At 39.7% G+C, this 15,556-nt stretch overlaps 1 protein-coding gene across 1 annotated transcript in view; it reads left to right on the top strand.

The window, feature by feature from the left end:
* The window catches only part of SLC49A4 (solute carrier family 49 member 4), a 107,928-nt gene extending 105,384 nt beyond the window's left edge, over positions 1-2,544 (top strand). The window contains exon 9 of the mRNA XM_048485712.1: positions 2,279-2,544. Coding sequence (XP_048341669.1) covers positions 2,279-2,394 — 116 coding nt within the window. The 3' untranslated portion in view covers positions 2,395-2,544. The remainder of the gene's footprint in view (positions 1-2,278) is intronic.
* Positions 2,545-15,556: the final 13,012 nt, after the last annotated feature.

The raw sequence follows: 15,556 nt of genomic DNA, 5'->3' as shown, positions 1-15,556 counted from the left end.
TTTATCCTGCCATTCTTGTGGAGGGTGATGAATGGAAATGAGGGGCAAATTAAATTCCCAATGATATCAGATGGCTGGTTTGGATTATATAGAACCCCGTTTAGCACAAAGTACAGTTTTTGATTGAAAAGATTTCTGGGTAATAGAAGGTCAAGAGAGGTAGATTTCTGCAGAGGCATCAAGTTTTTTAAAAAAAAAGTTTTAATTTTGCAGACTTTGATAAAATTAATTGCTGTTATCTGAATTATGGAACTAAACTAAGCCAACATTGCTTGGTAGCTTAGAGTTTTGTGAAAAGAGTGAACATTCACAACAGAAGTGTATTCTGCTTCAATAAACTTGTCGGAGAGAAAATACAACTAAGTAAACTTGGTTTGCTGTTTTTGATTAAAACAGAACATTCGATTCAATTAACTTCAGGTGCTAACAAGATGACTTCATGAGATTTTGCGTACAGCTATTTAAACACCAGCTGCCTCACTTGCTGACCATTTTCCCTTTATCTTCCGGACACACTGATTGGTCAAATCCAATTAGTGATCATCCTTTTAACCTCTGCACTGGGAGCCAAAGGGTAAAGAGGTAGTTCACAGAAATCAAAAAGTCTAAAAAAGTGACCATGAAATAAGTAACCATTCAAATAGCCTTTCTTCTTACTAGATCCTTAAAAAATCCCACAGTTCATTCCGGAATGATCTCTAAGCTCTTTAGATTTGGAATCAAACTTGCAGACCAGACACTGCTATTGAACTTTCTCTGAAATACTTCCTTATACATTCAATTTTCCTTTTGAGGGTTGGACATATGATAGGCTCTAGAGATATTCTGTCTTTGACCAAAGTCTGTTGACAGGAAAGAAGCTATGGAAAGGGCTCCCTCAGACCCGTATTTCCTTGTGCCTGGGATGCAAATGAGTTTGAAGTGAGTGGGAACGACAGCACAGCCGTGTGTGTATGTGCGGGGGGATCTTGCCACAGCTTTGCTCATTACAGATTCCTTCAATTTTTGCAGGGAATGGACGGTTAATGAAAGATAATGTTGAAAGCCCAGATGCTTTCTTGTTTAGGGAGGTGAAGAAAAAGGACTGGTTTAAGGCAAGAAGTAACAAAAATCACTATTCTTGCCTGTTACTAGCCTCTTGGGGCTGAGGTTGACATGCCAGCCTTGGAGATGGCTGTTGGACTCCTTACCTTGGAGACCCTTAAGGGGATCTCTTAGGGTCATGTAGGAAGCTCAGCCCTGCACGAGCCTGTTCTGTACTCCCAGTACAGTGTTCAAGGGCCTACTGAGCCTGTTGTTAGAGCACTTATGATGTTTCATTTGTACAATCAAAGACAAAAACCCCAGATTCCTTTGTCCAAGCTGAACCCATGCAAAACCTCTCCCCGGTCCTTTCTGCACCTGTTGTGCAGATGTAGCAAAGACTGACAACGCAAGATATAAAAACTGGGGGAAATGCTGCCTGAGGAGGCGTGTATCCTGGGAGAAGTTGCTGAATGCCCTGCCCAGCTTGCAACCAGTTTGTAAGTTCAGAACAGACCAAGGGGGATGAAGCCCTCCCTCCAGTCCTTGCTTACCTGCTGCCAACTGCCTAGATGCCACAAATATCCAGTCAGGATGGCCAAGGCCATTTCTCTCAGTGTGATTATTCATATATTGCTTCACTAATGAAAGACTTGGGTACTTTCATAAGTCAGTTGGTATAAAAAAAGACTGCTGTTTAATTCCTAAGTATGGGAAAGAAAGCCGAAGAGGTAATGAGTTTTTAATGTCTGTTGGTTTAGAGAGTGCTGATTTTTGTGTAAATAAATATTTGTGAGGGTATAAAATTTGCTTGCCTTGCATCCAGAGAGGTTGATCCAATCGAAATCATTAACATAACCCAGAGGTAGGTAACGTTTTAGGTCAAGATGCTAGAAAAGCAGTGATTTCTACCTGTGAAGATGGTGGTGTTCTGGCAGACAAAATTGGCAGGGGGACAAGAGTTGTACTTGACAGCATCGGGCGGGGGGGGCATACATCTTCTCTCATGCCATCAGCTCCAGCATCACTTCCAGAACCTAAGAGATGTGCCTAGGCTGCTTGGGGATATAATCATCTCTGTAGGCACTAAGCAAACTGGCCTGGCATTCTACAGTTTGATACATATCATGGGGGTGGTTGGTAGCTGCTGTAGGCTAGATTTTGACTATCTGTAAGAATTGAAGTTTTATTATGGTGAAGTAGGGCACATTGTTCCTATATCTAAGAGAAAACTTTCTTTTTTCTCCCCATACAGAATTCTCTTGGTTTAACTGGTGTCTCCCAGGATCATGCCTCCTGAGTCTTCTTTTCATCCTTTGCTTCAGGGAGTCCTATGATAGACTTTATCTTGATGTCGTCGTCTCAGTTTGATAGCACAAAACAGAGGAGCTCAAGAGCAGGATGGAATTTCGGGTGGTGCTCCTCAGAGCGTCTCGGGAATTGCACAGCCACAGGAAGGCAGCAAGCAAACGGCAACATTTTAACATGGATATTTTAACTGAATGATGAAAGAAGGGTTTTTTTTAAAAAACTATACTCCTTGATTTGGTATTTTATTATGTAGATAACTATGAGTGTTGTACTTGAATGGGAATTAGATTATTTTTTAATTAAACACATGGCAGAATGTGTGTTTGGGAAAAGCTCTAATTTAAGAAGTGATATTTTATTTAATAAGCTATTTAACGGTGTATATTTTTGTGCCACTTCAAACCACTATATACCAAGAATAAAATCATCTTATTTGAGGATGGAAAAAGGAATCTCCAAGATGCCAAAAAAAGAAACAACCACCACACTTTTATTGGTTGCCCAAGATACTGGATGAAATTTTTGACGATCAAAAATGTCTTTTTATGTAACATCCTATTCCTCGTGGTGGCAGAAAATTACTTGTAGCAAAGTGACGGCAAAAACTTGCTGGCCAGTTTATTTTCCCCTTTTAATCATAAATGATTCATCTGGTTTCTTTCTCTAAGAGGAATTCTAAATAGACACATATACCTTGTAAAAACATAAAATTTTAAAATAAGTAATTATGTTTAAATGTTGAATTCCATGTATATCCCTTGTACACTACGTATATTTTCTATTGAAGAGATTTCTGATGTAGTATGTATGGATTTTAACCATAGTAAATACCCTTTGGATAAACATGCTTTCGTTTCACTACTTGACACTGAAGGAAGGAGTAATTTTAACTGTGTAGTAAACTGGTGCTATGAGACCTAATGTGTCACTTCTGTGCTGTGGTATAGAAAGTAAAGATGGGCATCTCAATTGTCAGGGTGCAGTAGCTCCTGGCCACTATCAGTGCTGCTGCAAGTCACTACTATACATTTGCTTGTATTTTCCATCTGCAAAGAATTCCTTGATTTACCTCTCCCATTAAGCTGAAGCTTCCCCAAGTCTACTTAACCAAGGTTATTGTTAAATGTGTGTCATAACTCACAGTTTTTTTCAGATTAGTTTATGACGAGTGCTTCTCCCTTACAGGTGTTTTCCAGGTATTTTATGGCAAAATGACAAACTAAGGGGCAAGTTTCAAGTGACACTGCCAATGTCACTAGCATCTCACTTGTAATCTTTATTTGGAGTCTTCATTTGTTTTTAGCCATCTAAAGCAAGGAGTCCCTTGCCAAACATGGAATATGTTTATCGCTGTGGTGTGCTCTAGAGGGGTGACTGTTACCTCAGACTTATTAAATCATGGCAAGAACCATTCTTTTTTATTGGTCACCTTGATTAGTTTTCTTATAACTCAAATACTGTTTATTCTCCTTTACCGAGTATGTTTGCTCAATCGGTATGCGTGTTTGGGGGGAAAATTGTAAATTTCGTTAACCTTTCTCTCTGCATGGCCTATCTCTGCAGTAAAATATTCAAAGAGAAACTTCTAATGGCATTTTGATCCCATTGTCTATTAACAAATCGGTCTTCAGGAAATGAAACTTCTCAATTGAGTTATGTAAGCTTTGGAATTCATACAGTAATTTTGTTTGTTGTTCTGCTGTGGGTAACACAGCCATTTTACCCATGGGCATTCGAGGATGTTGGCATGTAATATTCTACTTCAGTGAAAACTCTGAATTGGATGTATTTCACTCCTGCAAGAAATTTTAATCTGCCGCTCTTGATTCATTCGGCCACTTAAAACTTGGAAAGTAACAATTTTCCATTGTCATGTGGATGTCATCTTTTTTTTAGCTTGTCTAGTTGTAGTTATTACATAGATAGTTGGAATATGAGTTTAATGTTAGCTGTGATTTACAATTGTGAGTTCAAAGGGAATTGTTTCTGTAATTTTGCAATTTACTGTTAGTGGTCATTACTGCTGCCTTTTTTGTATGCCATAGTGGGCAATGATCTAGGACGTGACAGTTCATTAAATAAGACATCTTTTCCCTTAGAGATACCATCTCATCAAAGCAAATGTTCCTGTTTTATGTCGCAGTATAAAGAAATTCTGTTTTTTTGCTGAAACCCTTTACAGTCTGGTCCTATTACCTGTACAGCAAACAGAAAGGAGAAGAACATGCTTGGGGCTCTTAGCTCATGCAGATCTGCAGCCCTCAACTAGGGCAAAGACGTGTGCCCTCTGAAAATGATAGGCAGGAAGATTTCCCTTCACTTTGCAAACCAGGTCTTTTTTTCGTTGGTTTGTTTTTGTCTCAAAGGGTGGGTTTGGTTGCTCTTTCCACACAGCTCCCTGTTTGGACCGCACAACAAAAAGGAGAAGCAGAGGTAAATTGCTCACAAAAGCATTCCTTCAGAAATTTGCAGTGTCCTGTACCAGTTTCTATATGGAAATAACTTAAAGCTACTATGAAGCAAAGGAGGTCCCATTGATAGCAATTTATAAACTTGGATTGAGGGTCCATTTTATTCATGGAAGGATAGGATATAAATGATCTAAGGGGAAAATGAAATTTCTCTGCCATTTAATAAATGACGCATGGTTACCCTGTTGATGGTTTTCCTTCTGGATATATCCTTTTGAATATCCTTGATGAGAAGTAGATAATGTTTTATAATGCAAGGACTCCCCTGACAGCTGTCTTATTACTTACGTTGCAGTATCTTAAGTTGGTCCAGATGAACATGTTTGAAGCTTAACCTTTGTAGAATGTTTCCTCATTAGCATTCATTGTCTTTGTCAAGGCATTTGTCACTGTTGAGACTTTAGGAAAATAAGCTGTTCTCATACTGCAACAGGGATCTTTATGTACTTTTAATATGCTAATAATCAATAGTTCCAGAGCTTTGAGAAATTCAGATTTGATATTTCATGGTGGTTTTATTCTTGTGTTTCTAATGTTTGACTGGCTCCCCTGTAATTTGAACTGAATAACAGTGACCATGCATCCTATCTGATTGCAGTCACAGGGTTTAATCATTATGGACCATGACGAGTTAAAAAATCAACTATCATCAAGTGAAAATACGAGTGGGCCCTAAAAAAGGAAAGCGTTCTTTTTAAAGTCTCTTGCCAGCTTGATGTTATTTTAAAAAATACCCCAAATGAGAACAGTTAACCCTGAACTCTTAAAATCATAGGCAGGGTCCCATGCTAGTTGTCACTTCCAAATTTATTGTATATATAGACACGATATGTAAAATGCTATCACTTAAGACTTTTGTAAACTGGCCGTCCACCACATGTCTTACATGATTGTTCCTTTTTTAGCAAAGAATATGACTCTGCTTAAGATAGGAAGGTGCCCTGCTTAGTGGAAATCCATCCATTGTTTATGGAGGGCGAATACAAAGGATTGCATCTATGAGACATATTCAGATAAGGGAACATTGTAAAATTTATCTGTTATTGTCAGGATTCTCTTAGTTGTAGTTCAGGCATAATCTAGCTGTAGTTAAGCATTTTGTGCTTCACTAATTTCTGTTAAAATACATGCTTAAATCCTTGCTATCGAAGTCTGTGGGGCTAAAAAAACTGTTTAGATTGTCCAAAAGTTATGGGAGAATATCATGGTGGAATTGACCATTAAGTATGCTTGATTACTATATCCTGCTTCTTTTTATAAAAGGAGTGAGCACCGTGGAAGACCATATAAGTGCCATATAATTTGTTTTGACTTTTTCTTTTAAAAAATCACTGGAGCCTCCATTGGAAATGGGAAAAGGCTAGGTGAGATGGAAGGCTTAATACCTTCCATGTGGAAAGTACATTGAGACCTAGCGTGGGGCAGTGGTTAGTGTGTTTGACTGAGGTCTGGGAGACTCTGGTTCATTAAATCCCCACTCTGCCATGGCAGCCTGCTGGGTAAACTTGGGCCAGTCACACACTCAGCTTAACTTGCCTCGCTGGATTGTTGTGAGTGTAAAAGGGGAAATGTCATAAACCCAGTGGGACTCTGTTGGGGAGAAAAGTGGGGTATAAATTAAATAAATAGCTCCCCAATCACCGCTAATTTACAACGTTAGTGAGGCATAACAGACTTAATTTGCTTTTATTTTAGTACACTAATAATCTGTTATCTATGTTTTACAGAGTGCAAGCGTGCTCGTATTAAAGACATTTGGCAAGCTTGCCATTATCACAAAATATCTAATGATCAGCATAACAAAAAGACCCATGTTATCTTTGTTTTCCTGCACATTCAGTCTTCTATAGATATAAGATACAACTAGCCACCTGTGTGTGTGCGTTTCACTGAAAAGAACAACTGTTGGTAAGTGTTCAGAGAAATTAGTTAAACCCACTATAAAGGCTCTGGCAGCAACAATTTTGGTTTAGTCAGCAACTTGCCTGGGTTACATTAAATAGCTTTTCCTTTTTTTGCTTCAAAAGTTTCTGGGGCAGCAAAATGTTCAGGGAAAGTTTCTTTTTAATGATAATATCAGTTCAGCACTGCAGTCATTTCCTGGCATTACATTAATGCTACACTGTAAGCAACTGTGTGGATAGTAGGAGTATATGACTGGCAATGTCACGGTGAATGTGGGCATGATTCATTGGGAAGTTTTCCTGCACAAATCTTGTTGAGATGCACGTAAAGTCATACTGTTTTCATTTCATTTCAGCAAGGTGTGCAAGGGGGAAAAATTGATGATCTGTAGTAAATCTGTATTTTTTCCTCCTAGGGCCTAGAAGATATAGTCTCTAATGAAGCAGGCTTTATTCTATCTCTCTTTTACTATAGTAAAATTTTATATTGTTGGTTCCATTGGAACTGGTAGGACTTTTGCCATTAACTTGAGTTTGAAAGGAGTAAAGGATCTTAAGTGGAAATATTCTGACATAATTACTTCATTATCTAATTAAATATGAGAGGTGCATGAATTCATTGCAATCAGGCATATATTGTTATTCCTATCATGTGCAGTCCTGATCCACTATGCTGAAGAGAAATATTGCCATATGATACCATAGGATGTGAGCTAAGCTTTCTATAGGCCAGTGATGGCAAACCTTTTTGAGACCGAGTGCCCAATTTGCAACCCAAAACCCACTTATTTATCACAAAGTGCCAACATGGCAATTTAACCTGACAACTGAGATTTTAGTTTAGAGTAGAGGTTTTAGTTTAGAGTAGGGGTCTGCAACCTGTGGCAACCAATTGCCCATGCTGGCAGAGGCTGATGGAAATTGTAGTTCATGAACATCTGGAGAGCCACAGGTTGCAGATCCCTGGTTTAGAAAAAATTGTTTGCTCCGAGGCACGTGTTACTCGGAAGTAAGCTTGGTGAAGCAACCGTTCAACACTTCAAATGGGTGAATCACGACCCTAGGAGGGTTTACTCAAAAGCAAGGCCAGCCTAGATGTGTGGGGGGTGATTTTCCTCTTCCCCCACATGACGAACTCTGTGCACGCGTGCCCACAGAGAGGGCTCTGAGTGCCACCTCTGGCACGCGTGCCATAGGCTCGCCACCACTGCTATAGGCAGTGATTTTATGTGACATCCAGAGAGGTTTTTATACAAAAGTGAATGCTGCAGACATCTCTGAAAAACAAGGCTTGCATAGATTATTATTTTAAAGTACATTTTCACCAGAACTATTTAAATAAATTATTGAGTGTCAGGAACATAACAACTGTAACATAATCAACAGATGCCAGGTCAGACATCTGAGAATTTGCATGTGAAAGCAGTGGTCCTTTATGGGGTGATGCTTCTTCCACACAGTTCAGTTCAGTTACTCTGCTGCATACTGAAGAAACAAGGGGCTTGATTACTCAACTCTCTTTTGGGTTCAAGAGCAAAAAGTGTGGAACTTTAGTCTATAAATAGAGTTCATGACTCAAATGTTGCCTTATAGGTCTGTTTGTGAGGAAGATACTCATGGACCATGACTACTGTACTTCCTTAGGGACTGCATCCTTTCAGTGAAGTGGGACTGAATTCCAATATAACATAGTACGATTGTTGTACCAGAATGTTAACAGATCTGGTCTTCCAGTACTATTATGGGGTCTTCCACTGAGTACTACTAAATTTTGTATGACTAACTGTGTCCATTGCAGAGTTTAGGATCCTATCTTGCATGGATATTTAGGCAAATGGACAATACTGGCTTTATTGATTGAATTGCTTATGCAAAAAGAAGTAAAAATATAAATTCATAATTAAAAAACATGAATTGTAGATTTTTGCATCAACAGAGAACAAAATTTGTATTTGGGACAAATGTATGTATACTATTCCAATTGCTTAGATGCATATTTTCTATCATTCTAACTGCTGAGTTGCATGTCTTTCACAGAATATAGAAAAAATGCAACCAACTGTGATAATGGACAAAGAAAGGTAATAATCTAAGATTGGAAGGGAGAATCAGGGAAACCTTGTTTCACTCAACAGAATCCTCCATTCGGATGCCACTATCCTGGCCAAGGTTCAGGATTAGTGCTTCAAGTAGTGGGTTGTATCCAAACTGGTGTTCTGTGTCTGGAAGAGTATCTGTGTATGTACTGTGGGGAAGGACTTCTGCCAGTCCCCCCTTTTCACTGCATCCCCCCCCCCCTCAGCTGACCTGTTCTTTTCCCAAAGGTTCCTGACCCTCAGGAGTTGCTAGGGCAATGGCAAAAGGAACTGCAGTGAAAAGGGGGAGACAACAATGATCCCATTGGATCCAATCTACCAAACACTGCAGCTACTGAAGGAAGCATTCATTATTGCATATTTAGCACAATTTATTCTGTTTTCTAATACTAGGCAAGGTGCTATAAAGGGCACAAAAGATATGTGCTTGTTCTTTTGCTTCATAGATTTCTGCAGGTGTTTCCACTTCAGGCATATCTTCACACCTGTAAAGCCTAAAAGGTGTGTGCATTTTTTAAAAGAAAGTCAAAATAATATTTAGGAATTTTGCTGGCCAGTGCCCCAGTGTGTGGTTTTTCAGTACTCTATGCAATTAAAGCAAGCACAGCAAACACCCTGCTTTCTGAACCCTCAGCGGAAGAGTCGTTTAGTTCTTGTGTGCTTTTCTTTGGCACAGTGAGAGCTACTTTCAAGAAACCAAATTACATGACAGGTTGCAGAGACAAATGCAGACAACCCTGAAAGGCAGAAGCTGTGAGGAAAACAATCCATCAAATATGTAAGGATATGCATAGACAAATGTCAAGGTTTCTAAACTGGAGTGTAATATTTCCACTCCCCCTCAAGCTTGATTTTCCTCTTCCTCAGAGAGCCCAGAGGTTTTTACCCTGAAACATGAGATTTCATTAATCTGCCTTTCTCATTTCTTTCTTATCTGTAAACAGTGTCCTATTATAGGTGTTTATACTAGCTCTACCTTGAAACTTGATGAATGGTTAAAAACTTTCTCATCCATATTTTGTAAATACCAGCAAAACTTTTGTCTCCTCTTAGGTCAATTCTGCTTTGGTTAATGTCAATAACAAAACTTCCTTCAGTGCCATAGCATTTACCTCTTCTAAATTTTCCCAGTAGCTGTTTTCTAAATTCTGCAGTTTTCTTGGAACGTTTATGCAAATAATTTCTCTGCATGTTCCGCTCTGTGCAATTTTCTTAACTGTTCTGATGAAAGACGGTTTATGTAATGTAAAACTTCTAATTTTAAAACACATTACAGGATTCGTTTTACCTTAGCCTGCTGGTGTGAACATGTTAATAGAAAAAAAATACGGATTTTTGTTTGCGGGCATAAGTTTTTTTGTAACTTAGTCCTGAAATTGTAAAAAAACCCGAAATCGCCTAGTTCCATTTCATTAGAATTTGTAAGCATTTTACTTTTTGTAATTTTGTAAAAGAAATGGATAGATTTTTATTTTAGGGTAAGTTCTACTTTTGTATATAATATGTTGGCATGAGGCACAATCTGTTAGAAGCATATCCTGCAAGTCCCTCTTGAAGTAAATCACCTATAAACATTTTTCTTCTCAGTCAAGTGGGACTGATTTCTCTTGGATTGTGCCTAAAATGTCTTTTTATTTTTTAATAAAACTTATTTAAAACAATGTCTACAATACCTGAAAATGTAAACATCACTTTCGAGTTCTGTGAAAACTGGAATATTATTGTGTAAGTTGTGTGTGAACTTGTATAATATTTGGCACATATTAAACATGTTAATCATAGCTTGTGTGTGTTGTCTTTCGTGCTCAGATTCTAATAATATTCTAGAATATATCTTTAATACTGGCTTGATTTGATATGAGAAATACCCTCATGATCTGGTTAATGTTAATTGACCTTGTTGGTGAAAACCAGCAAGGCAAGGAATCATTGTCCAGGCCCACAGAAACTTCCTTCTTACCAGAATTTTGCATTGTATGATGGTCAAGGAGCATTTCTATGGGGTAATTCCAGAAATTGCCAAATGGACAAACAAGGTAGCGTGATTCCTAACATAGAACTCTTGATATTGCTAAAAATGCTGAGGTCCCATTCCCAATCTTTGTTTATTTTTAATGCAGCTGACCCAAATAGAGGATCTCAAGATAGAGTGTGATGATCATACTTAACATCAGGACATAGTGAAAGCAGTGCGGGAGGATTTTTCAGTCTTAATTGATAAGGGATCTCCCCTCCACTTAGGTACAACTCAAATTTTGATGAATCAGCATGTCCCCTGTCATAGGTCACAAACCAGTTGGCAGGTGTTGAAACTACAGAATTTGTCATGAATGTTTCTGTTTGATGTAAGGGTTGTCAGTCAAAAACAAACGTTTAGATGACTCCCAACTCAATGTAAGGTAATGTTACATATTCCACGGTTTTTACTGAAGGCTTCTACGTTATTTTTGTTTTTTCTATTCTGCTGAATTAGTCTTTGATCTCATCAGTGGCCAGTTCTACAATATGTTCTACTTTTTGAAATAAGAAAAGCTTAATTTGTTCTCAAGAGTAGTTCTGTATCCAGATAGGCGGAATCTTTTGTTAAAATGATTATTCAGGATTAATTATATGGCTGGTTCTTACTCAGTAGCATAATTAGGGGGCTGAGAACCCCACGTCGGTGGTCATGTGAGGGATGCATTGCCAAGCCACCCCCCTCCCCCTTGCAACTGCATGGAGTTCGGGAGCCTGCCAAGCTCGCCAGTGTGGGTTCACCCTGCCCTGAACTCCATGTGGTGTTAGAGCAAGGCGGGCCTGTCCAATGCTGGCCTTGGCTTGGCCAGGTCCAATTTTAACCTCAGGCTTCAAGCCTGCACTTTAAAGCTCAGCCCAAGCTACACTGAGCCCAGGATTGAACTGGGCAGTTGGACTGACCGGCTCCAGCTTTATACTGTTGGTTCCACCCCACAAGCTCCACCTGGCCAGGCAACATTTTAGGCAGTTATGCCCCTGTTCTGACTACAGTAATCTCATGGTGAAAGAGTCCTATGTGTATTGGGCCCCACAGAGAGACAATTGCACAGGGTTATTACAAATGTCATTCCAAGAGGTAGAGAATGAATTGTTTGAAATCTACATTCATTCAGAAAACAATGAGGAAAGTGTCATATCCGCAAACAATTTTGCTCTGTTATTTCAAAGACCAAGAGGAAACTGTTTTTGTGAAAGGTAATAAGTTAGGCTTGAAGTGGAAAGAATAACTTGTTGGTACAAATAACTTAACAATAAAATGATTCATATGCTATCTTTTCTTGAAGCAACTACATCTAGGAAAATGGAATAGTGAATGTTAAAATTTTGCACTTTGTTTAAGACGAACCACCTTAACTCCAAGATCAAGTGAAATAGAACAGTATTGACAAAGACCAATACAAAATGAACTGCAAGCATTGTGAACTGCAAGCACATCAGATTTACCTTGATCTGGAGCAAAGGACCATACTTTACTGATGTCATCTTATGTTTCTAAATATTTAAAACTTGAGATGACTTGTTATAGTGATGTGTAATATCAGGTCCTGATCATTTATTTGGATCTTCCTGTGCAGAACTTAATACTGTCTTGCCTGGCAACATCTCTCCAAGTTGCATACATACAGGGAAATTGGCATGGACCATCATTAACTTGGCCTTTCCATAGATCTTCCAACACATTCATTTGTGACTACAGCAAGTGCAGGTGCTACGCAGCTCATACGACTTGAGAAAGTTTTAAGGACTGGCATGCCCATTCATCATTCCAAAACCTGTTTGTAGAGGAGCTGGATTCCAGAGAAAATGACTGCATCCATCCTTAGAAAAGGGCTTCCTATGTGACATACAGAGGTATTTCTTTGGCCATCTATATATGAGCAGTCATTTGAGAATATGGATTTCATATCTGAATTTCAATGATATCTTAATTTCAATGTATGCAGTTTCTTGGCAGAAGGGTGTCCCATGGTGTCCCAACTAGGAATTGTAGCTCAAGTGACATTTTGGCTACCCTAAGATTAACAGCTTTTCTACACCAAGAAATACAGACTACCCATCCCTGTCACCGAAGAAAGGGAAATGTGGTCATTTACTGTGAATTTCCATTCTTGATGGTATAGGAAAGGTGCAGATTACCCATCCTTATTTTGAGAAATGAAATATCTTTGGAAAAGGTAGGTATGATAACCTTGGGGTAGATTCTGCAGAGATGGTCTGCATAAATAGTAACAGGTTTATAATTGTGGTGCTGAGATGCCTCTTTGGCCCTTTCCGCACGGGCGCTATACAGTGGCACAGGGACAGCAAAAACGCCATCCCTGGACTGCTGTTCGCCGTCCTGGCTGCCCAGGAGCGGCGTGAAGCCGCTGCTGTAAACCTCGCTCAACTAGCAAGGTTTTTGCAAAGCGCCGTCTTCCCATCGGTGTGGTGCGAACAGCACCAGCGGGAAGACCCCACTTTCCCCCTCCCCTCCATTCACCGTCCCGTCCAGCATCGCTCTGGAGGGTTGCAGAGACCCGCCCACGCTGCCCTCCAACCCCTGGAGGTCGGAGGGCAGCATGGGTGGGTCCCTGCAGCCCTCCAGAGCGACACTGGATGGGATGGTGAGTGGAGGGGGGTTACCAGAGCCGCCTCTCTGGCTGAGGGGAAAGTCGGGACCGCTTGCACGCTAGTGTGCCAAAGGTCCCCGAGCCTCCACCGGCATAATTCATGCCAGTGGAGGTGTGTTTCCATGTGTGTGCTGAAAGCGCCTTTGTAGCCCTTATACTTGCCCACTTGGGCCCTTTAAGACGATTGTATTATTTGCTTAATGTGAATAGTTTTTCCATGTAGAGGTTCTTGAAGAAGATGGCCTGGGATTATTGAGGGAATCCCTTCTCTGGAGTTGCCAAAAGTGTAATGATCCTTCCTGTGACCAGAGGCGGGTTTCCCTGAAGTGTTGACTGCTCTACCCCCTGTGCCACCAAAAACAGAACTTTGCCAGAAATGAACATATTTGTCTTTCTCAATTCAATCTAGACACAGTGGAGACATGTCTGTATGCTTCTTGCCTTTCTCTAACCTCAGTTATGGCAGTTGGAAGCTGTTAGTCCACATACTCGATGGCTGATGCCTGATGGGACAGTTAGGTAAGTGTAACTCATACTGTGAAATATGCTGAAGCAGAGATGCTTCTGATGCCCTAAAAGTTTAGAACTTTTGCCCAATTTTATTTTTGTGGTGACTGTGGAAGGCAGCCAAAAAAATAATAATTAAAGAATGCATACCGCGTTACTTCCTAAGAAGAGGCAGTAATTTTAATGTGTTAAAGTGCCAATTAGTAATGCATACATTGTTAAAATCAATTAGCTACAGCTTCAGTATTGGTCCTTTCCTTTAAATAGCACAGAGGTTTGTCTTGATTCCAAACAAACTCAATTTCAAACTCCTTGTGCATGCAAAGGATAAAGGAGCCTATAAGAAACCTCTACCTTGTTCACACCAAGTTTGTTTTTACTGATTTGGTGCCTCTCAATTACTTTCTAATGGGCTGTCTTTAAAATATAAAGTCCCGTAGGTATACTTGTGAATATGAAAACTCTCAAAATTATAGCTGATGATTGACCAGGAATGAAGTATTATGCATGCAGCTGTAGCTGGTTTCAGGTTATTAGAAATCCAATCTATTTTTTATGATATTATGGTGTAATTTTCAGCACAAGACCATGATATAAATTTCCAGTTGCATCGGAACATAAACTAAAGTGTCCCTGACTCTTGTCACTTTTCATGGTCTTTAGTTTGATTAATAAATAGGATCAGAGCTATAACATTTTCCGGTAAGAATCTGTGATCATCCTTCAATCAAAATGGGCCCATTTTATAGTGATATGTAACAATGACAAAATATTTCAAAACCACTAGGACTAGTCTTTCAGGCTTTAAATGTTGGTCATATGTCTGTAGTTTGTGAAGCAAGTAAATAACATTTGAGCTGTAAGAACCTGGAGTCCTTTGAGATGTGGGTCTTTTGCTTTCCTGTGAACAGCAAACGTATATAGAGCTGGAAAGAATCTATTCATTTCCAGTTTTGGAACAGTAGGATTTAGGTTGCATGTTTAATCCAAAGGCTCAAGAGTACAATGTAACCTTATTTTATTCAGCCTCAAAGCCTTGGGATGCAAGAAGGTAAAGAAAGAGATTAACAAAATCAGTGGTGTAGCTACAACGGGGACATCCAGGGACAAATGTCCCGGGCGCCCACCATTGGGTGTGCAGAAAAATCTGGGCTCATTTCTAATTTTGGGGGGTATTTTTAGTATTTTTACTTTGTCGGCCAGCAGGGGGTGCAGTTTTTAGGTTAGAGGCACCAAAATTTTAGGCTATTGTAAGGTGACACTCCTGATGATACCAGCCAAGTTTGGTGAAGTTTGGTTAAGGGAGTCCAAAGTTATGGACCCCCAAAGGGTGCACCATCCCCCATTGTTTCCAATGGGACCTAATGGTAGATGGGGCTGCCCTTTTGAGGGTCCATAAATTTGGACCCCTTGAACCAAAATTCACTAAACCTGGATGGTTTCATCCGGAGAGTCTCCTGCTGATACCACCCAGGTTTGGTGAAGGTTGTTTCAGGGGGTCCAAAGTTATGAACCCCCAAATAGGGGTGTCTCCATCCCCCACTGTTTCCAATGGGAGCTAATAGTAGGTGGGGCTACCCATTTGAGGGTCCATAACGTTGGACCCCCTGAACCAAACC

This window comes from Sphaerodactylus townsendi, linkage group LG02 (assembly GCF_021028975.2).
Source record: "Sphaerodactylus townsendi isolate TG3544 linkage group LG02, MPM_Stown_v2.3, whole genome shotgun sequence".
NCBI lineage: Eukaryota > Metazoa > Chordata > Lepidosauria > Squamata > Sphaerodactylidae > Sphaerodactylus > Sphaerodactylus townsendi.
This window is presented reverse-complemented; position numbering and strand designations above follow the sequence as displayed.